At 36.5% G+C, this 23,370-nt stretch overlaps 2 protein-coding genes across 11 annotated transcripts in view; one reads left to right on the plus strand and one right to left on the minus strand.

Annotated features, from left to right (window-relative positions):
* On the plus strand, positions 1-18,775 carry TDO2 (tryptophan 2,3-dioxygenase). Of its 2 annotated transcripts, none has more exons than XM_087866537.1 (12): positions 1-82; positions 305-410; positions 1,714-1,804; positions 3,976-4,046; positions 5,384-5,511; positions 6,797-6,983; positions 8,265-8,372; positions 11,490-11,601; positions 12,858-12,915; positions 14,308-14,387; positions 15,238-15,328; positions 17,042-18,775. In XM_087866537.1, exons 1-12 carry the CDS (start codon positions 48-50, stop codon positions 17,193-17,195), a joined length of 1,221 nt encoding a protein of 406 aa, XP_087722663.1. In that variant the 5' UTR covers positions 1-47; the 3' UTR covers positions 17,196-18,775. The 2 variants fall into 2 exon arrangements, with proteins under 2 accessions (XP_087722663.1, XP_087722664.1); XM_087866538.1 differs by having other exon boundaries at positions 17,103-18,775.
* Positions 16,316-23,370, minus strand: part of CTSO (cathepsin O) — a 27,244-nt gene continuing 20,189 nt past the window's right edge. For 4 of the 9 annotated variants that reach the window (XM_087866545.1, XM_087866541.1, XM_087866539.1 and 1 more), the window contains one exon: positions 20,291-21,956. Coding sequence is in view for 3 of the 9 variants with exons in the window: in XM_045798762.2 (XP_045654718.2) it covers positions 21,922-21,956 (35 nt within the window). In the remaining 6 variants the exon portion in view is untranslated. Of the gene's footprint in view, positions 18,010-20,290; positions 21,957-23,370 lie in introns of those variants that run through there. The other 5 variants (XR_015726512.1, XM_087866543.1, XM_087866542.1 and 2 more) reach the window with 3 other exon arrangements.

Consider the following 23,370-nt stretch of genomic DNA (forward strand, 5'->3'; position numbering starts at 1 on the left):
CGTCCACAGTCAAACCTCAGCGCTTCGCAGACTGGTGCGGTCTCACCATGAGCGGGTGCCCATTTTTAGGAAACAACTTTGGGTGAGTATTTACCTCTATTTGAAGGATGGTCAGGCTCTTAGAAATGCCAAGTAAGATCACTTCAATTTCTGAGTTTCGAAAGCATTCACAATTGCCGTTCTTCTTCTCTTGTTAAAAATCTCCTTGAAAATCAGTTAGTGAGAGAATTTTGATCACTCTTATTATTAGTTGTTATGCTTTCTCAAGATTGCCTGTTTTTCTCCTCCCTTATTGCATCTGTAGATGTGCTTTTAAAAAATTATCCATAGAAGGCAATGATGAAGACAAATCACAAACCGGTGTGAATAGAGCCAGCAAAGGAGGACTTATCTACGGCAACTACCTGCATGTGAGTTGTAGAGTGCTTACAGTGCTTGGTTTCCATGGGTAGCTGCTAAAATCTGTGATGTGACATTTTCATGAATTGAGGTTTTTGTTTGGTTTGGTTTGGTTTGGTTTACTCAGTCACCAAAAAGTTTTCCAGACATAAAGACGCAAATGTATGCTTTTTCAACTTTTGTATCACAATTCAGGAGACTCCTAGACTCCTAGGTGAAAATTCACCTCTCTGACAGAGGGACGGTACAAGCAGAGTGCAGAATCTTGAGCTGAAGAGCGTAAATGATAAGATAAAGTAGATAACTGGCAGATATTGCACAACTTGTGTAAATAGCACATGGTCTCTATATCCCAGCCTAGATCATTGCAAATGGACCCAGAAATAATGTGTTTTTTAAATCCCTTGTCGTAAAGTAGAAATGTTGAAGACACATGTTTTCTTGAAACCATTAGTAAATGAAAAAGGAATATTACAAATGCAGTATTTGGAGATAATAAATATGGCCTGATTGTCTTCTATAGTTTTTAAGAAGTGAAATGTTTAGAGCCGTTGACGTGTTCATGGATGGGTGTCTAGGGGTGAGCTGATAAAGAATGTTAAGATCTTCTTAGAATAGGCTCTTTGAGGAATAAAAGAGTAGAAGATAAACAGTGAGCTAAGTAAGTCACCAAGCTTTTATCATACTCCTCTCAAGAGTACAGAAGGGATATGATTTCTCATTGAGTGCAATAGTACTTGTTATTATAGCATCCTACCAATATAAGTTCTTCTGAAAAGATAATGATGATAAAAATCATAAATTCAACTCATTCTTTATGATTAAGACTCATGCATTACTTAAAAGGCAATAGATTGCTTCCGGAGAATTTGGGAATTTGGGGATTTTTTTTTCAGTATTGTATTCTACTTCTTATTAAAATTGATAAAAAACAAGTTTTACAACTTCAAAATTAATCCTTCTTTTTAAAAATCTTTTTTTAGCTTTATTGAAGTATAATGGATGTATAACATTGTGTTAATTTAAGGTATATGTTAATTTGACACACTTATATATTGCAAAATGATGACCACCATAACATTAGCTAACATCTGCATTGTATCACATAATTACCATTTCTTTTTTGTGGTGAGGACATTTAAGACCTAGTCTCTTAGCAACTTTCAAGAATATAATAGAATTCATTAACTATAATCACTATGCTATACATTAGATCCCCATTACTTATCCATCTTATAACTGGAAGTTTATAAAAAATTAGTCTTTCTTACTTTCTTTCTTTCTTTCTTTCTTTTTTTTTCTTTTTGTTTCAAGTTGGAAAAGGTTTTGAATGCACAGGAACTTCAAAGTGAAATAAAAGGAAATAAAATCCATGATGAACATCTTTTTATCATAACTCATCAAGGTAAGTTGCACAGAAGATTGGGTAGAAACTATTTCACAGGCATTTCCCAGCAATAATGAGGAAAGCTACAATTTTTGTAACTATAAAATGGTGAAAGATCAAGAAATCACCTCCCTTAGAAATGCTTGAGAATATTTTGTTGCCAGATAAATTCTCATAAGGCATCCCTCTAGAATTTATAACAGTCTTCATTATGTTACTTCACTGCTAACTGGATTAGGTAGGACTTTAGCTCTTTCTTAAATCCAGGGGAACTTTCTATCTCTTGGAATTCACAAAGAATTGGCAAGATAAGCTGTTATTGTTTTTCAAGTTGGAACAAAAAACTATTTTTAAGGGATGCCTGGGTGGCTCAGTTGGTTGAGCGACCAACTCTTGATTTCAGCTTAGGTCATGATCTCAGGGGTGTGGAATCAAGCCCCACATCGGGCTACTCACTGGGTGGGCAGTCTGCTGGAGATTCTCTCTTTCCCCCTTTCTCTGCACCCCCCCCCCGTGTAAAATAAATAAATAAATCTTAAAAAAAATAAAATGAACTATTTTCAAGAAATAGACACTCAAATTTATTGTGACTCTACATAATTGTGTATAGATCAGGCACTAAACAGAAATGTAAAATTTGTCTAAAGTGTCCCTTTATTCTCTCCAGACGTCTTAACCACTGGGCGGTGGTTTTTAGGAATCCATGACTTCAGGAGTTTTGAAAGTCCCTGAACTCATTGAAATTATGTGCAAAATTTCATGAATATGTAATAAGGTCCATGACCCCAGAATATTAAGATTTACTCTAAGATTGTTGGTGACATAATAGTGTCCTCTGTCTGACCAGGTCCAATGATTCATACTAGTCTGTGTCCCACTTCTAGACATGTTTTCTTTCCCTACCAGTTCTTTGTGACTTTTCCTCAAATGCTTGTTTGCCTCAACTGGTTAAAATGGTCAACTCCTTAGAGTAAAAAAATAGAGATGGAAAATAATTGAGTTGATGTGTGACCTCTCCTTTATTCATGTTTACGTTTTTATTGGTGACTTGGCCCAAGACAAAAATCAATAGAAGAGGAATCATGGCAAGTTAGCACAGATTGGAATCAGAAAATTGTTTAGAATCCCATCTCTACCACTATAAATTGTGTGACCTTGGTCAGGTTTTTTGACCAATAATTCTATTTCCCCATCTGTAAAATGGAGACAATTATATTATCTTCTTATTCCTAGAGTTCTTGTGAAGAGGAAATGAGCTAACGTGCATTGAGCACTTAGTCCAAGTATAGCACAAGACGAGCATCAATGAATGGGAGCTATCATGATTTGATAGGGAGACTGTCCTTCCATCCTTCAGTTATGACGTGTGGTCAGTGGGTCTTGGAAATAGCCACACAAAGTTAAACCTGAATAAAAAGATATAGAAACTGATAAATAAACATTTGATTTGCTCTTGGTCCAGATATGAAAATTAGATCCCTAGAAGTCTGCTTAAATGTAATTTAAAATTACAATTTGATCTCTATTTAGTACAGAAACATAGCCTTTAGCCATACAGTAGCACCAGATATCTCCAAGATTTTTGATACTCTATGCTCATCTAATGACAACACTGGCTATTTAGTTGATTTATTCGTAAAATGATCACCCAATGTTTATCTTACGCCAAGCACTGTGCTAGGTACTGAGGGAAGTAGATGAGTAGGATGAAGTTTTAGACTATTCACAAGCTTGTCCTCCCCGTAATATTCCAAGCCTCCATAAAACTAAATTTTCTCATATTCGTCAGGTTAGGGACTATTAATGTCTCGGTTTCTAGACAGAGGTGAGTATCACTTCTGCTTTCCCATATGCCTCCAGCTTCCACACAGGAAATTAGAATTAGATTAGGTGTTATATCTTAAAAGACCTAGACAATTTATTTGTTGAAAGAAATAAAAATAATAATAATGACTATATGCTTCAGCATATAGATTACATGGCTGGCACAGTAAAACATTCAATAAAAGACAGCTATTATAACATTATCACTATTTGTGTTTGTAACATAAATATAAGGCTATATTGGCATTTATTGTCTTAAAATTACATTTTATTTCTTTTTCAATGTGTTAACCTTGTCTTTCATGTAATTATGGTCAAAAAAGCTCCCATAACTTTGGAATTGACAATGATTTTTCTCATTACAGCTTATGAACTCTGGTTTAAGCAAATCCTCTGGGAATTAGATTCTGTTCGAGAGATCTTTCACAATGGCCATGTGAGTTCTTATGTCACAATAGTGGATTTATACTTTTTTTTTGAGAATGTAGAATATTGTTAACTAGAAAAACTTACCATCGAATGATGGAATTATTACTTCATGGAAACATTTTAAAAACCCTTCCAAGTGGCGAAGAGTTTGGTCATACTTTCCCAGTGCCTCTGCTACCTCAGAGCTACACATTGCTTTAAGATTCCTTTCACATTTCAGTTTCGGGCCCTTGTTTAGAACTTGATTTATTTATTTATTTATTTGCCCTTAAAGAAAGTTGTTGTTTAGGATAGTAGATTGCCAAGATTGCTAATATAAATCCTTTAACTAATAGGTACCAGAATTGTATTTCTTTCTTGTGTGTGTGTGTGTTTTCTTTAAAGATTTTATTTCTAATGATTTTTGCTATGGGAAGATAGAAACAATGATGAAGAAAGTGAAATAAGAAGAGAGAGGATGTAGGAAAAAAGTAGTAGAAGAAAGATCAAGAGGACACGTGGGTGGCACAGTCAATTAAGGGTCTGCTTTGACTCAGGTCAAGATCCCAGGGTCCTGGGATCGAGTCCCACAATGGGCCCCTTATTCAGTGGGAAGTCTGCTTCTCCCTCTCCCTCTCCCCTCCCCCCCTGCTCGTTTTCTCTTGCTCTTGCTCTCTCACTTTCTCAAATAAATTTTAAAAATCTTAAAGAAGAAGAAAGAAAAAGATAAAAGAGAGGAGGAGGAGGGGAATAGGGAGGGAAAGCCCGGGAAGGATCAAGAGTGGGAGGAGAGCAGAGCAGAAGTCCAAATTGCACTTCCCCACCTTACACCTTCCTCCTGCTCCCAGGTGCCTTCTCCAAACAAAGGACAACCTGGTTCCCCTGCCTCTGAGCCCCTGCTTCAGTTCAACCCTGCACACACAACACTCTTCATACACATGTGAATACAATTCCCATTTACATTAATGGCAGCTTTGGGGCCCTTGGTGAAGAACAGATTTATCCAGGTGTTGCTTAATCTTCACCCAGAAGTTTCCATGTTTCCTTGACCTTGATTTCTCTAAGCCAACTAAGAGAGAAATATACTTTGACATCAGTGGCCATTGTGTTCCAAAACCGACTTCTCACTTGCTTCCATATAATTTTCTATTTTCAAAGAAAGAGAAATGATTCCTATTTTGCAGACCATCTTTGCACACAACTTGGAGTGGCTATGAATTCAATACATACGTATGGCACATTTTAATTCCAATGTTCCTCTTTTACACAGAGAAAGTTAATGGGAGTACATTGCTGTTTATAGGCTCTTCTGTATCTTCTAGAAATTGGGATTGATTACTCGATGTTTCATTTCTGAACCGTCAGGTCAGGGATGAAAGGAACATGCTGAAGGTTGTTACTCGGATGCACCGGGTGGTGGTGATCCTGAAACTCCTGGTGCAGCAGTTTTCCGTCCTGGAAACCATGACAGCCTTGGACTTCAATGACTTCAGGTGTGGGGCCGTGGCTTTGTAGGAGGGCAGTGGCATTTTGCCCTTTCATTCCGGTGGGGTAAAGGGGAACGTGTGTGCTGTGTGCTGTGTAAGGAGCCTGTCCCACGGACACTGTGTCACTGCAAACACATGGGAGTCTTCATCACAAAGCATTTGAGAAGTTAGTAAAAATATGTCCTCACTCACTTTTGCATACGAACATAATAGGATCGATTACTTTGAAGTCATGGTTGTGCGCCCTGTTTTTATCTAAAAAGGATTTTACCCTTGATCTTAGCCAAAAGGCCGAGAAGCTATTAAAAAGAATTTTAGATGACTTATCAAAAAGGCTAACATGACTGACAGGATACATATAACTAAATTTAAACAAATTCCAAACTAAAAATAAAAGAGAAACAAGAGTTGATGGGAAGCCTATCAGCAAAAGTTTCAGTTTAAGTTTTGGATTGAACTATAAATGTTAGCTCTGCATTTCCAGGCAGCCAAAGCCATATATATATTTTTTTTTTTTTAAAAAAAGCTTTTTTCATACCAAAATTGGAGAAGAGATTTCTTAAGAACATCTGGTGCATTTAGAGATGTAATAGGCATTGTCTCCAACATGTGTGACAGTCGAGGGGAAATGTAGTAAAATTCCTTTGTGGTGGTTTTAAAAAATTGAAGTCTTAAAGCCAATTAGATGAAGGAAGCTTAGAAGGATGTAAGAGTTTGGGTGGTCGTGGGGTGAGAGTCCTAACGTTTGTTTATTGCCGATTTTGTGTGAGGCAATATCTTATTTGTTTTACTGGTATCATCTCATTGGTGTTCATAATGATACTAGATAGTGAGATCCATGATGATATCCAAGAATATAAATTTTAGGAGGGATTGAATCTATAAAGAATCTTTTAGCACTATAGAATAAGAAATATCGCTCAACGTCCACGTGTCTTTATCTCAGGACAAAAATTAGTACACAAATACGTAAACATACACGTGTCTATACGTATGTGTGTGTATGTATATAAATAAGCACGTGCATATATGACAGTTCCCGGACTATATACACATTCCATCTTTAAACTGATTAATCGACAGCAACAATGATGTCTAGGTATCTCATTTTTCTTTCTTCGTTAAGGTCAAATCACAGGTCCAGCTCTAGGCAGCTTTGTGTCCCTGTTCTTGGTGATATCTAAGGGAGTAAAACCGATGACCTCACACAACAGAAGAAATCATTACAGTGATTTACAATGTCAACCCCTCTCTTCTTTCTCTTCTCTTGCCTTCCTCCATTTATTCGTAGAGAGTATTTATCTCCAGCATCGGGCTTCCAGAGTTTGCAATTCCGACTCTTAGAAAACAAGATAGGTGTCCTTCAGAGTTTAAGGGTCCCTTACAACAGAAGACATTATCGTGATAACTTCAAAGGAGAAGATAATGAGCTGCTGCTTAAGTCGGAGCAGGAGAAAACACTACTGCAGCTTGTGGAGGTATAAGCGCGAATATGATCTTTAAAGTCTAACTCCCCACGTCTTGTTAATTTAGCTTCTGGGAGATTAACATTTTAAAACTCAAGTGTTTCATCACATTCATTGTAAATAAGAACAGAAAGAATTTATAAAAATACTTAAGCTCAACTAATTAAAATATTTAAATTATAAAGAACTCCCTTGAAAATTTCAGAAATAGTTATATAATCAGCCATGTTAATATTTAATAACTTCATCTTATAAAACAATTCTTTTAAACAAGCCTACTAAACAACATGTAATTAGCTGAGTTTTAAGCTGAGTGTAGTGAATTATTCAGTGAGCTTTACTTCTTTAAAATATTCCATTATTGAACAGTTCCACAAGTTGTGTATTTTTCTCAATTAAACTAAATTACTAAGAGTATAGTCTTGAGAATTTGTTCCCTTCATATCTTAATTCCCTCCAGGTCTGTGAAAGGTCTTGAAGGATTACTGTTTCTTCATAAGTAAATTATTCAATAAAGATTATATGGTCTTGATTTCCTTCATAAGGATTTTTTTCCTTCGCAAATTAAAATTTTCTTGCACGGACTTACACTATGCACACTAATCCCCTCGGTATTGTAAATGTGGATTTAGGTTAATATATTGTACATAATGCCAAAAACAGCTCATAAGGATAGGAGGAGAAAGAATCACAAAGCTAATTTCAAGACCAAAAAATAGGTTAAATGAGAATCCACAGAGATGCATGAATTTTGTTTCATTTTTACATTAAAAAATCTTGTGTATGTTCACTAAACTGGAATTAAAGTAAATTAAAAAAAGTCTTGTGGACTCTTAAAATAATCGAGTAGTTAGTTGATTTCAGAGTTGCTAAGTATACCATGCTCCTACATTTAGAAGAGATCGTATCTTATGTGTGTAGTAATTCCTTCAGCTCCTAAGCCATAAGGTATTTTGAGAATAAACCAGAACACTTCATTCAAATAGCATTTAGATATGTTCATAGATTTATAGAACAAAGTTGGGATTTCTGTAATAATATATTTCTTAACAAACAAAGAGTCAGTATTATCAATATGATTGCTTTAAAGATTAAGAAGTGAAATATAATAAATGGCTATTCTTTAAATGAAGAAATTGAAGGGAAAGAAAATATTTATAAATAAAAACTTATGACATATGTTTCTCAAAATAAAGAGAATTTCCTGTTTCAAGTTCATAAATGTTAGGCACAATGTATTTTACATATTTTAAATGTTACAATTTATTTACTTAAAAAAAAATAATACTTCAGGCTTGGCTGGAAAGAACACCAGGTTTAGAACCACATGGATTTAACTTCTGGGGAAAGTTTGAAAACAACATTGTCAAGGGCCTGGAGGAAGAATTCATAAAAATTCAGGTATTTATGATGCCATAAGTAAATATAAGTTTATTATAGAAGAAGTATTGAGAATTTTATTTAACAAATCTCCAATTTTCTCTTAAACTTTCATTTGTCTTATATTCTTTTTCTTTCACAAATGTGTCTGCAAGAAATATATTACATAATTGATTTTATTTTATTTATGTACAATAAAATTAAGTTAGGATGTTCATTATAGACAAGATTTTGTTTTTGATAAATATATCAGATTAATAGACCTTTTTATTTCCATTGAAAATTTCTTATCATGATCAATTCTAGACAGAAGTAAGCTCTCAAAAGACCAGTCAACCAAATATATTTAACCAGATAATTTTCCCTGGGCTCATGTAAATTTGCAGGGCCCTTTCTATCGGCTCTCAGCTCAAATTTCTTTCATCTTAAGAAAAATATTGTCGATTCTTCATTTCCCATCCTCTCTTCATGACTACATTGTTTGAAAGAATTGTTTTAGTTGTATATCTGGAGAGGCTGTATCAGGTAGTGCTTAAAGCAGGAACTTTGAAGTCACACTGCATGGGTTCAAGGCTCACCTTCACCTCTTAATGACTGACACTGAACTTCTGCTGTTACTTAACATCCCTTTGCTTCACTTTCACCAATGGTAAAATAGAAAACAAGAGTATCTTCCTTGTAGGACTATTATGAGCATTAAATTAGATGAATATCTGTAAGGTATTTAGAACATGGTTAGCGTAATTATTTCTTTATCTCTCATCTAACACTCAACCCAAACCAGTCTGTCTTCTTGTCCCATCATTCACAGATGGCCTCTAGGTATATAAATCCAATGGCCATTTTCTTTTTACTTTACCTCCTAGTGGCATTCAATAATGACTACTTATTCTTTCTTGAATATTTTTCCCCCTTGGATTTGGTATGACATTGTCTTCCTTTAATTCTCTGGCCCTTATTGTCTTGCTTTGTCCCCTTTACTGGCTCATTTTTCTTCTCAGACTGATAAGTGGTGGGATTTCACAATGCATTGGCTTAGACACTTTGTATTGTCTCTCTGTACTCTCACCACATGAACTCATTTATACCTACTGTTTCAATATCTACTTATATACCAATAACTCTCAGGCATTCATCTCCAGCATAGATAGCTCTTTAAATTTCAAATTACATATTTCATATCCTACTTTATAATTTCTTCCTGGTCCTCTCAAAAACATAATGATAAAACCAAACTTAGAAAATTTCTTCTTCCTTCCACTCTCATATCAACTTGGTCTACTACAAACTGAAGAAATTTTTCCCTTATAAACCATCTAGTTTGTCAAGTCTGAAATATACAATTGATCCTTGGTACCTCCCTCTTCCTTAATTGTTTCTTCAACTTATCACCAAATCCTACCAATTTCACCTTCTAAGTAGCTCTCAAGTCCCTCCATTTTATTTACCACCTGAATCAAATGCAAATTGCTCTTGTTTTTCACCTGGTCTCATAATTTCTCTCAACTATCCTACACTTCTCCCCAATATGACTCCATTCCAATTTATTTTGCATACTGCACTTTGAGCAATCTTCTCAAAATGCAGATCTGATCACATTTTGCTTTTGCATGAAAACTGTTTATGTCTCCTTATTGTTTCTAAAATAAAGATAAAAACCTTTAACACAGTCTTCAAGGTGATTCATGATCTCATGTGGCCCAGCCATATTGAATTTCTTTAAGATGAATTTGGTTCTTCAAATTTATCACCACAGAGTCTTTTTATATGTTATTCTTTTTTTTTTTTTTTTTTTAAGATTTTATTTATTTATTCGACAGAGATAGAGACAGCCAGCGAGAGAGGGAACACAAGCAGGGGGAGTGGGAGAGGAAGAAGCAGGCTCCTAGCGGAGGAGCCTGATGTGGGGCTCGATCCCACAACCCCGGGATCACGCCCTGAGCCGAAGGCAGACGCTTTAACCGCTGTGCCACCCAGGCGCCCCTTTTTATATGTTATTCTTTGGGCTTAGAATATCCTTCCCCTGGTAACTCCTTCCATTCTTCAGGCTCAAGGAGAACTTCTTCAGAAAGATCTCCCCCGGGGCGCCTGGGTGGCGCAGTCTGCTGAGAGCCCGACTCTTGATTTTGGCTCAGGTTGTGACCTCAGGGTCCTGGGATGGGGCTCACTGCTCAGCAGGGAGTCTGCTTGAGATTCTTTCTCTCTCTCTCCCTCGGCCCCTCCAATCATGCACACACTCTCCCTCTTTTTTCTTTAAAATAAATAAATATATCTTAAAAAAAAAAAAGATCTCCCCCCTACCTCCTGACTACTGTAGGTTATCATGGCATCCTCCTCCTGTTTTCTACTGTCCACGCTTGCAATGTAACATCTAGATGATTATTTGTTCAATGCCTTATTTCCACCAGTTGCTATACTGTGTGAAATCAGGAAACTCAGTTTTTGCTCACAATGTTATCTCTATCACCTTAGCATGACATTTACTAAATAAATGAATAATTAATTGACAATAATGTGCATACAAGTTCTCACCCCATGAGTGATTGTTCAGACAAACTGAAAATAATTGACTTAACCGATCTTTGCTTCTGCTCAATTGAGTTGTAAGTAAAGCATTTGTAGTAGGCAGAAGTGTAAGAATTTCCTTGAATGAATCAATAGATATCAAAGGAATAAATATCTGAGGGTGGAAAAGGTCTAAGAAATTATACTTACAGAATATAATACTGAATATGGAATTTTAATAGAGTTAATAGTTTTTCTGACTGAAAATTCTTAACTTTTCCTAAGTGGAATTACTTTACTTCCTTTTTTAAAAAATTGCTGTCTAAAATTAGATCATGATCAGCCACTTGCAGCTATCTCTGATTTTGCCCATCTAAGTCCATTTCTCATGATATTTATGAAAATAACATTCGAGATTAACAAATCACGCAAACTTAAAAGGATAGAACCAGTGAGTGTGAGGAAAACTCGTCTCATAAGCCATCATTTCCAAGTTGTATTATTAGATGATATGGTAACTATTCCAAGTGCACCCTTTGTGCTTCTGGTGAGTCTATTACTTCTCAGAAGAGATGTTTTCTGAAGTAAGAATCTATCTCTCTTGGGGATATTGATGCAGTATCTTCCCCCAAGGCTAAGGAAGAGTCAGAGGAGAAAGAGGAACAAATGGCTGAATTTCAGAAACAAAAAGAGGTGTTACTCTCCTTATTTGATGAGAAGCGTCATGAACATCTCTATAGTAAAGGTGAGTATTTTATTCTAAGGGTCCTTTCTGCAGGATGTATGACTGCGAGATCAAAATATCAAACCTTACGTGGGGGAAATAAAATGAAAATTTCTATTGCACTCATCAAAACAAGAACTGGGTTAATTTTATCTGTTATAACCTTATGCGGTAAGTTTACATGCCCAATTTATTTCAAAGACATTAGTCAGAAGCTTTCATGATAGATATTCGACATGCAGGAGACCAGGAGAAATGGAACGCGATTTTGCAGTTTAGTTCACAGTGTAATAGGGATGGAAATGAAGACGAGCAGTTTAATTGTAAACAGCACAGTAGTGTAGAGCAGAGGAAGAAGTATTCTGAGGGCAAGGATGGCTTCACAGAGGAAACCAGTTTCCCAAGCAGACCAGGGAAAGCACATAGTCAGACTTTCTGGCATAATTAATGTTGGCTATTTATTTTCTGAAGCTCATTGACCAGTATCATCAATACCTTCATTATTTAACTCTTCTTTTGTATGTTTGAAATTTTTGTGTTCATTTGTACTTGACATTTTTATTACAAAGTACTTATAAATCTTTTGTAAATGAGAAGAGAGGTAAAAATTAATTTTTATAACATAGGTGCAAGGCATAGAAGCATATGAAATTAATATGAAATGCTACAAACTTTAAGGTAGTTCATCTCAGCTTTCTATAAAACTTCTGTAAAGAATAGCAAAATCTTGTTTTTCTGCAGATAGAGCAAAGCCTTTTAGTAGAGCACACATATGAGATTTTATATAATGGTTGTACTCCTTGATGCCAGGTGATTTTAAGTAATTTAAGCAATTTTAAGTGAATTAGAAAAAAAAACTACTTTCAAATGACCTTCGGGATGAATCATTTTTTTAAAGTTAGTCGTTATACTATTTGACTTAAAAATTTATTTTAGAATGGAACTTAAGTATTTTCTGTATCAAGTTTTCCTAACATGATACTTAAAGGTTTTAAAAATTTTAAATGCATAATTTATATTTTAAATGCAAATATATTATATAAAGTATGTATATAGAGAAAGTATATATATATATATTACATATATATTTGATGTGTGTGTGTATATATATATATACATATATATATTAGCTTTTTAAAATCTAAGGAATAAAAAGTCTAAACTAAAACATTGTTTTCTAAAAACATATAAAACGTAATTACTTGAGGTGATGATGCCGAATGAATATGACTGTCCTAAATTCCTCATTAAATTGAAACTCGCTATGTGTCTTGCAGGTGAAAGACGACTGTCATACAGAGCACTTCAGGGGGCCTTGATGATATATTTTTACAGGTAAAAGCAAATTAGAAGACTAGAACAGAAGTTGAGGAGAAGGTACCGATAATATATCAGTTATAAAGCTTATAAATTGCAATCATAGTTTTAAAGTCGAAACTATCATAAAATGTGTTGCATCATTAAACAATGTTGTAGTTATTTTTGTTTTATGAAATTAAAAAAGTGGATAAAGTGAGAACACCTTTATAAACTGTTGTTCTCTTTATTCTGCAATTTCAAGTAAAATTGTCCTCACTGTCTAAAGTGTGTGAGGTGTCCCTTAAGTGTCCACGTATTCCCACTCCATGTGTATGAAGGCCTCATCTTCATGTTTCATAAATTAAATGTGCAGAACAATGGAGAGCACACTAGCAAACATTAAAAACAAAACCAAAAACAATACCTCTGTTTACTGAACCTCTTAGTTGTATTTATTTGATTTTTGAATCTTCTCAAATTCCGGGGCCCCTGAGTGGCTCAATTGGTTAAGCATCTGCCTCTGGCTCAGGTCATGATCTCCGTGTCTTGGTAGCAAGCCCTGCATCAGGCTCCCTGCTCAGCCTCCCCCCCGCCAACTTGTGCTCTCTCTTTCTCTCTCAAATACATAAAATTTTTAAAAAAGTCTTCTCGAATTCATTTCTTCAGAAACATCAACAAAATGTTTTGACCCTTTTCCTAAACTCCTACTCAATGTATGTCACTCAGGTTTATGTATCTGAAGCAGAAAATGTACTGGGAGTGCATAGATGAAGAAAGGAAAAAAATATGTATTGGAGGAAATAAAAAGCAGTTTTTGCTTTTGTGTTTTAATATCTTTGCCTAGAAGTTTTAATATCTTTTGCCTAGAAAAAGCTGGTGAATCTGAGGTAGGAATATGTCTACCTTTTTTTTTTTATTTTAAAGATTTATTTATTTATTTGAGAGAGAGAGCAAGAGAGCCTGCACGCACACACACACATGCATGCACGAGTTGCGGGGAGGGACAGAGGTAGAGAGAGAATTTCAAGCAGACTCCACGCCCAGTGTGGAGCCAGATGCAGGGCCTGATCTCAGGACCCTGAGCTCATGGCTTGAGCTGAAACCAAGAGTCGGACGCTTAACTGACTGAGCCGCCCAGGTGCCCCTATGTCTACCTTTTAATGAGAATCTATGTTAGGTGTGATTCTGGCTGGTTGCTTCACGTATATTACATGGAATATTCTAGACCCTTTAAACAAATGCTGTAAGCTGAGTAGTAGTATCCTCATTTTTGAGATGAAGAAACTGAGACTGGGAGAGTAATTCAGGTTTGCTTAAGAGGCAAAGTTAACATTTGTTTCCAGAGCCAACAGATTATAAAACTATGCCCTTCCAAACACACTGGATTTGCTTCATTGGATTTCTTTTTATTATTAATTTCTTCTTTAGGGAAGAGCCTAGATTCCAGGTGCCGTTTCAGTTGCTGACTTCTCTCATGGACATAGACACACTCATGACTAAATGGAGATGTAAGTCTCCCCACACCTTCCAACACCACCACCTCAACCCCAATAATCCTTCTCCCCCATCCTATTCCTTTACTCCTTTTCTCCACCTGTCTGCTCCCCTTCCTACTATCTTTTCTTTCCTCCTTTGTGTGTGAATGAGTTTTTTTGTTTGTTTGTTTTTGTTCTTGTTCTTGTTTTTTTAAAGTCAGCCCAACAATTATTCTCTCCCAGGGCCATTTACCCATCATACACTGTAAGCACAGTGCCTAGTGCCCAGACTACCTTTGGGGGCCCATAAAAACGTTTTATTTAATAATCAGAAGAAAAAATTAACTTTAGGTTAAATAGAATGTCTTAATATATAACCATAACTGATTCTTTATGCCAATACAATTTCAAAATATAATTTATATATCTATGTGTGTGTCTGTGTCTGTGTATATATATATATATACATATATATGTGTATATATATATATACACATATATATGTGTGTGTGTGTGTGTGTGTGTATATATATATATATATATTTCTTTTTTTTTTCTTCAAATAGAGGAAGGGACCCATGAAGGCAAAAGTGGTGAGGGTTCGTGAAAAGACATAATGCGGCCCTACTCTTCCCCTATTGCGTTCACAGGCTAGTCCATCATTAGGTTGGATGGAGTCACTTGCATACAGCCTGAACCAAGTGGGGTGCCAGGCAACCTACTGGTCTCATCTGGCTCTCACATGCAAACCTTCCATATGGCTAAGTGATAAGGTGTGAACATTTTCTCAGAAGCAATAATCATTACCAACCCTTAGTTTTTAGAAAATTGTAGAACTAATGGCAGAAAAATATCCATGGAGTTCATTTGTGTGTTTGCCTAGATAACCATGTGTGCATGGTGCACAGAATGCTGGGCAGCAAAGCTGGCACTGGTGGGTCGTCTGGCTATCAGTACCTGCGCTCAACAGTGAGGTAAGACGGGGGAAATTCACCTGTTTTTCTTGCTGAAAGTCACTGATTCTTGGTTTCTCTATATACATGTGCATTACCTAGGAAATGTGATTTATACTTGCTCCAATCCGAACTGCTGAAACACATTGATACTAGTTAGATTAAGGTACTCCTATTACAGAGGTCATCGTAAAATCCTTAGTTCTGGTGCTTCATCATTTTGATCCTGAGATGAAATGAGCATGATACCTGTGGTCGCACGACCTGTGAGGGTATGAGGGAGTTCATCCAGGTAGGAATATTTTCAACACATTCTGGCTCCAGTTTGAACTAGATTCAAACAGTTGTCATTCATTCCACTAATGTCCTCTTGCCCAGGTGAATGACAACAGCTGAAAAAGTTTCTTGCTTCCTGGTATGACTCTATTTTATAAAAACTACTTCCATCCACTCTAGAGAGTGCCCAGAGAGTGTTTACAAGGAGAGGGGTCAGCATTTATCTAGCACTTAAAACATGCTAGAGAGATTTATAGGACATTTGTGTTCTTAATTTATTTAATGTTCCCAACATTATGATGGACATAGAGAGAAATACACACATATGGAAACAGGGAAACTTACAAGGCCCCTCGGGAAGGGAGAATCAGCTCAAGAACAAATTACAGACTCACACTTAGTCTCCAAAATTCTTCATATTGTACATGGTTTTGATCCCTATTCTTACTACTAGATTGACAGTTACAAGACACACAGGTTCAATTTTTCATCCTTTTTATGAATTTTCATTTTCCCTAGGAACAAACTCTAGACTAAGCAATTTATAAAATTCATTGGTTTGAATTTTCACAGTCGTCACATATTTTCTCTTTCCCTGGGGATAAATTCTGTAAGCATGAAATGGTAAATGATTGTACCGCATGGACCTACACATCGGTGATGGTGGGAATAATTAATGCACCCGGCATTTCTAGTGTGCCGTTATCTCATGAAGACTTCACAAAGGCCTGGTCAGAGGAAGGGGTTGTAGTTTTTATTTTATAGAATTAGGAACCAAGGCACTGAGGTTTAGACAACTTGTCCAATTTCAACATGAGTTGCAAGTTGCAGAGCAGAATTTGAACTCTCATTCGACCTCAAGGCAAATGCTCTTCCACTATAAAACTGCAAGAGTTAAAACAGTTGACTAACACACACAAGAGTGATTGTAAATGTTAAAGCCACATTATAGACATTTACTACAAATCAAAGTTGGCATTTCAATTTATTAATCCATCCATGTCAGTTACTTGACAGCTACTTTTCAAGTAGGAAATATTTTTTAATGAACAACTAAGAATTTTGTATGCTTTAATTCTTTTTTAAATTTTGCATACCGTCCTTTAAAAGTCAGAAACAAGAACACATCCTTATCTTTATGAAGGCAGCATGACAATCATAAGACTCGGGTTTTGATCTGAACCGGCCTGGTCAGGATCAATGAAACACATAATACTGTTTTATGGGCATGAACTTTGGATATGGAATGAAAAAGAGGTGATCTTAATGCTTATATTCCTGAACTCCTTAATATTACATATATAATATGCACAAAATATAATACATAATGTATAACGAAGCATAATATTAAATACTAATTATGGCAAAAAATCATTGAAAAAAGAAATGTTTTGAAGAAAAATTTAAAATATTTCATGTCAATAAATCTACACCATCGGTATATTTGTGTTTTTCCAGTGACAGGTACAAGGTATTTGTAGATCTATTTAATCTTTCCACGTATCTGGTTCCCCGACATTGGATACCGAAGATGAACCCAATTATTCATAAGTTCCTCTACACGGCTGAATATTGTGACAGCTCTTACTTCAGCAGTGATGAATCGGATTAAAATCATCTGTAAAAATATGAAGACATCGATTTCTCAGCCTGTGTTTTTTAAAATTTTCTATGAATTTTCATGATACACAAAGAGTTCTACTGTAATATATGTATATACATAGGTAAGTTCTGTGGTGCTCTGACTCAATCCTGTAAATAATTTTATGAACTCATTTTTGTGATAAGACTAAACATTAAGATAAGAAATTAATTCAATTGAATTGTAACATTGTACATAGAAGATTTTCCTATTAAAAACTCAGTGTCTCCTGATGCTTACCTCAATATAACCATGTAACACAATCATTATCTCATTTCATACTTTAATGAGCTTGTAAACTTCAGCTATTTCAAATAGTTAATGTAATAAAAGGTGTCATTCTGTATGAAGACTTATACAATCAAAAAATTTAAGAAATAATAAGAACTAGTCTCTTTTCCATATATTGTTTTGGAAACATTGCTTGTATTTATCGGAACTCTTGATGACCAATGACAGAAATCCACCTGAAGTTTGCCTAGAAGGAACTTGCTAGACAATTCCACTAGCTCGAAGAATCGAGAGGAGCCTGGGGATGGATCCAGTTCCTGGAGTACTATATTCCTGGAACACTTTGAGGATCCTTTGCGTCTCATCTCTTCTTTTCTGTAGGAGTTGGCTGTATTCTTCCCTGCTGTAGGCCAGCTCCTTCCTCAGGCAAGGGCCCAGCTTCCAGCACCTCTGGACCAGAAAGGCAAAGCTGTTCTTCCCAGCTTTGGGAGGCAGTCAATGCAGGATTGAAGTTGGAAAGAGTGATAGTTCCCTCAATTGAAGAATGTTGTTTCTAGAAGAGAGGAGGAGAAAACACACTAAACAATGATTTACTTCATTTCTAATAACAAACATTAGATTAAGAGAGTTTAGACCAGACAGAAGTTTTATTCTTCTTTTTCTAGATTGGCCTGGATATTGGCAATTCTTAAATTTCTTTTAGGAAGGGAGTGCAAAATAGTATCAAAGGAATCCAAGTGTATATCAACCTTGACCTAGGGTGATTATCTATAAGCAAGCAGCAAGTTCTTGATAGAATTGAAATAATCTTTGGTCTCAGTTATAAGTTTTTTCCTATAAGGATCATGTTGTCTAGTTTGTCTCTAGACAGACAATTTCATATAATTGCTTTTACCTATAAGGCCTGTGTGTGCGTGTGTGTGTGCACGTGCACAGGTACAGCTGACAAATATAGACACAGGTAACATGGTGGCTTAAGGCAATGGCTTTGAAATCAGCAAGCATGGGAACAAATTGTGGCCCTCCCATTTAATAACCATCTATTCTGGTACAAATTCCAGTTTAAGCCTCAGGTTACTATCTATATCATGGGGATAAAAATACTTATCTCAAGGGGCATTTGGATGGTTCAGTCAGTTAAGCATCTGACTTTGGCTCAGGTCATGATCTCATGGTTCTGGGATTGAGCCCTGTGTCCGGCTCCCTACTCAGCGGGGAGTCGGCGTGTCCCTCTCCCTCTGCTTTTGCCCCTTCCTCAGCTCCTGCCTCTCTCTGTCTCTTTTTCAAATAAATAAATAAATAAAATATTTTTAAAAATACTTATCTCAATCTTTGCTCTTCTCATGAAGTAATGAAAAAAATATGCTCTGTCAGCAAGATGCCTTGGAATCTTAGAATAAATGCTATTCGTCAAGGTTTATTCTTTTAACAGACTTAAATGATTTGATTTAACTCTTATTTTTATTTCTTGGTGTGACTAAACTAGGTAGTAAGAGTTTTTTTTCAAGGGATATATCAGTAATTCTTAATATAAAAGTCAAAACAATTTGTAATGCCGGTTTCTACCCTTGCCCCCATTCAAACTTGCTTCTAGCGCTAATCATCCCTTTTAAATTATAATTCTTAAATAAGTCATGAAGTCTGTGTAAGGTTGCCTAATTTAGTATTCACTTTGAGATCTTTGTGAAATCACACCCAGGAACACCTTGATGATCTTTGTTATGACTCCTAATTATTACATGAAAATTTCATTGCTTTCCCTTTAGCCCCACTGGGTGAACTTCAAGGAGTTTTACTACGGCTGGAGCACAGCATATGTCCTTATAGAACAGCAGAGATGGAGGCAAGAAGGTAGAAAAGAGGCTTCTTCGTGAAAGGTCATTTAAAAGAGTTGGTATATTATCTTTTAGGCATCGGGGAACTCCCAAATGGTTTAAAGCAGGGAAATCACATAATGTTGTCTTACAGAAATACAAATCCAGGGGACACATAGTAAATGGATGATAATAACATCCATCAGAATCACCTTATAAAAATTAAGTGTTCCGGGGAGCCTGGGTGGCTCGATCGGTTGATTGGCTGACTCTTGGTTTCAGCTCAGATCATGAATGATCTCATGAGTCCTGGGATCGAGCTCTGTGTTGGGCTCCACACTCAGCAGGGAGGGCTCTCGAAAGAAAGAAAGAAAGAAAGAAAGAAAGAAAGAAAGAAAGAAAGAAAGAAAGAAAGAAAGAAAGAAAGAAAGAAAGAAAGAAAGAAAGAAAAAGAAAGAGAGAAAGAAAGAAAGAAAGAAAGAAAGAAAGAAAGAAAGAAAGAAAGAAAGAAAGAAGAAAGAAAGTGTTTAATAAATTCTCAAGTGGCTTCTGGTTTGGGGACTATACTTTGAGAGCCTCTGTATTAGGGGACATAGGGTTTAGTGACCACTGACTAGTGGAGCTGAGACATAACTAAAGAACATGCATCTAGAAAAGGAGGGTAGAAACAGAGGGAAAGTAGGTGATCAAGTAATGGGTTACTAAGGTGTAGTCAACCTGATTCAATAACATTGCCCTCACTTTTATTGACTGGGTGATTACATAATGTTGATGTTGTTAACCAAAATAGAGACCCTAGGAGGTATGGAAGTTTTTTGGGTTTTTTTTTGTTTTCTTTTTTTAGAAGGAGGGAAGGGGGGTAATTTTGTAGACACTGAGGTTCAGGTGTCTATGGAGAAAACCATACGTCTATGAACATATGGATTTGGAGCTGAGAAAACGCTTATGTGAATGTAAGCACATTAACACTGTTCACAAGATGTAGGTCATGCACTTATCAAGAGTCTTCTTCAACCAAAGTCAAATATAGCTTGTTTTATTATAAATGTCATCGACATCTGCAACAGCTGAGAAGTATTAATCATTTTGTAATTTAACAAGTCTTTAACATTTGAAAAAGAGTATCAGAAAAGCACTTATACTGTATAGGAATCAGTCAATAAATACAAGCTAGAACGACCAGAACACAGTTCCCTTCTGACATATTTGGATAATTAAAATATCAATCAGAATATCAATATTTTTCTTCCTAGAACATTTCTAAACCTGAGTCAACATGTATTCTTTTGAGATTGCTTCTGGTTGTTGTAAAACACAGAAATACAGTGTTTTGTTTTTGATTTTCATTTTCTAATAAAGGGGATTGGTGCCTAAAGGTCAAGAGTGAGAGGAAAAATGGGATGGCTGTTAGTGGTGCTGTTACATTTAAAATTTTGGTTTTGTTAAGCTATTCTACATTAGAAAGCAACCATAAGTTTCAGAGAAGAAATGTTTACGTATGCCACATTTGACATGATTCTTATATTAATCCACTGAATACTTGTATTTATTGTACTTATATTTAATCAGAAGATCAGCTCTTCTGCTCCGAGCTTCTTATACTGCCACACACCCACACATAATGACTTCTGCAAGAGAAAACATTGGCATCAAGACCTGAAACCAGGTAGGAGCCGAAGGGATGCACAAAAATGTGGTTGGAATGGGAGTCTGGGAAAAGTAAGCAGAAAAGTGGGAAAACAGTCTGGGAAAGTCAGTTTGGCTGATACCCCAGATTGATAGGATTGGGCTTTGAAAGGGGTGGTGCCTAGGAATGAGGGGAGGAACAGCAAGGTAAGATCCTGATTTGATAAAGGCTTGGAGGCAAATGGAGCCAAATAAATGGTTATAAAATAGAAATGGGAAGTGAAAAATGAAGACTTCCTTAGCCAGGGAAGCCGAGCCACCCGGAACAGTTAGAAGCGTCACAACAAAGAACAGGAGAAAGAGAGTGGGAGAAAGCATTGCTCCTCAATACACGGAGAACAAAGGAAGAAATAAAACCCTACTGGAAGCCTGTTGAAGATGAAAATTTCCAAACGGCAGTTTGTCTCTCAGGCAATGCTACTGGAGTTTTTCCTACGACATAGTTGCCATATTGGTCCTTTAATTTCAATCGATATCTCTTAAAAAATGAAGTCCTTTTGTTTCTTTCTGTATGACCTTTCTACTATTCGAGGGGTAAACACCTTTTGTGGAGGTAAAGCAATTGGCATTTCAAAATCCTTATGAAATTCCATCTCCGAGGGCTGTGAATATAATTGTGAGAAGCACACCTCATTTTAGGCTGACTAGTTTTGTATACAAATGTTAGCTAAGGCTGGTGACTATATTCTACAGAGGAAAAGAAATTCTTATCCCTTCTTTAATCCTACTAGAAGTATATCATTAAAGACAAGCAAACACAAATAACTATCAAATCAGATAAAAGCCTCTTCAACTTGAAGAGATTCCCGAAGTGACCTTCATCCCAGAGTTAAGAAACTTTCACAGATTCCTCCCAGGCCACGGAGCTGGTGGCCTGACGGCGAACAACGCTGAGAATGAAGTTCTTTGCTACGTCTCATTATGAACCTTCAGTTTTGTCTTTGTCCCTTGATGTGCCCAGCATATCACACAAATACAGCAGAAACAGAATCTGCAATACCTAGAGAAAAAGAAATTATTAGCGTTAGTCTATTTCCTTCAAAAAAAATAATGTAATGTGGGGCGCCTGAGTGGCTCAGGCTTTAAGCGTCTGCCTTCAGCTCAGGTCATGATCCCAGGGTCCTGGGATCCAGCCCAGCATGGGGCTCCCTGCTGGGCAGGATGTCTGCTTCTCCCTCTCACATTCCCCTTGCTTGTGCTTGCTCTCTCGTTATCTCTCTCTGTCAAATAAATAAATAAAATCTTTTAAAAAAATAAAAAATAATGTAATGCTTATAGCTATCTGTCAGTGTAAACATGGCAACTTCAAAAACAGATATTAGAAGAGAGGACTAATATTTCTGTTTTAAGAAATTTCAGAGGCACCTGGGTGGCTCAGTCAGTCAAGGAACCAACTCGGTTTCGGCTTAGGTCATGATCTCAGGGTTGTGAGATTGAGCCCTGCCTAGGGCTCTATGCTCAGTGTGGAGTCGCTTGTCCCTCTCCCTCCCCTTTAGCTCCTCCCCCCACTAGTACGTGCTCTTTCCCTCTCTCTCTCTGTAAAATAAATAAATAAAAATTTTTTTAAAGAAACTACGAAAAACCCCAAATGACTTATTATCTAAATAGATGAATGTATCTGAAATCTTTATGGCACTCATATATATTGCTTGTAGGAATACAACAATTTATAGGATTGTTTGTTTTAAATACCATTTGAGACTTCAAACTCTTAAGATCTGAACTTCAGCAAAATTTAAATAAATCACAACTGTGCTATGCTTTCTTAGCACACAAGACCACAGGACTCAGTATCATGGTGAAAGCAATAAATAGTCCATTTGAAGGCTGGGTTTCATTATAATTAGCTATGTCTTTAAAATCTCCTGGGGCCATGGGAGCTATCTGTGTTACACCATCCTTCGTCCTTCGTAAGAGAACCTTGAGCATCATCAGGTGTGTAACTTTCAGGAAATACTCATTTTCAGGACGGATTTGGATCCCTGCTTCATTACTCAGCAGGCAGGCATGTGGAGGTTCACACTAGAACAGGAGAGCAGACACTGTTTCAACTCACCCTAGCAGCTGGGGGCTGCAGAAGAGGGGGTGGGGGGAGGATACAGAGTCATAATGGAGGCCACGTGTGAGCGAGCGTCTGAATTATGTTTTTGCAACTCTTGCCAGAGCCTTGAAAAAGCCACCCTCCTGCTCAGACCCAAGAACCAGCACTTTGGCAGTTAGAGGTAACTGAGGTTTACTGGCAGAGGCGCGATGGACGGCAGCGGAAATTTATCCGCAAGTTCCAACAACGGAAAAGCCCCCAGGATGGGAAAAAGTGGAGGCCTGATTGCTTTGCTAGTGCTCTGGCGGGAAGACTTCTGTGATGTTCACGCTCCTTCATAAGTAATTTAAGAAAAATATTTTATTGGGGTGAT

The sequence above is a fragment of the Ursus americanus genome, chromosome 13 (assembly GCF_024610735.1).
Source record: "Ursus americanus isolate L20-20 chromosome 13, mUrsAme1.1.p, whole genome shotgun sequence".
NCBI lineage: Eukaryota > Metazoa > Chordata > Mammalia > Carnivora > Ursidae > Ursus > Ursus americanus.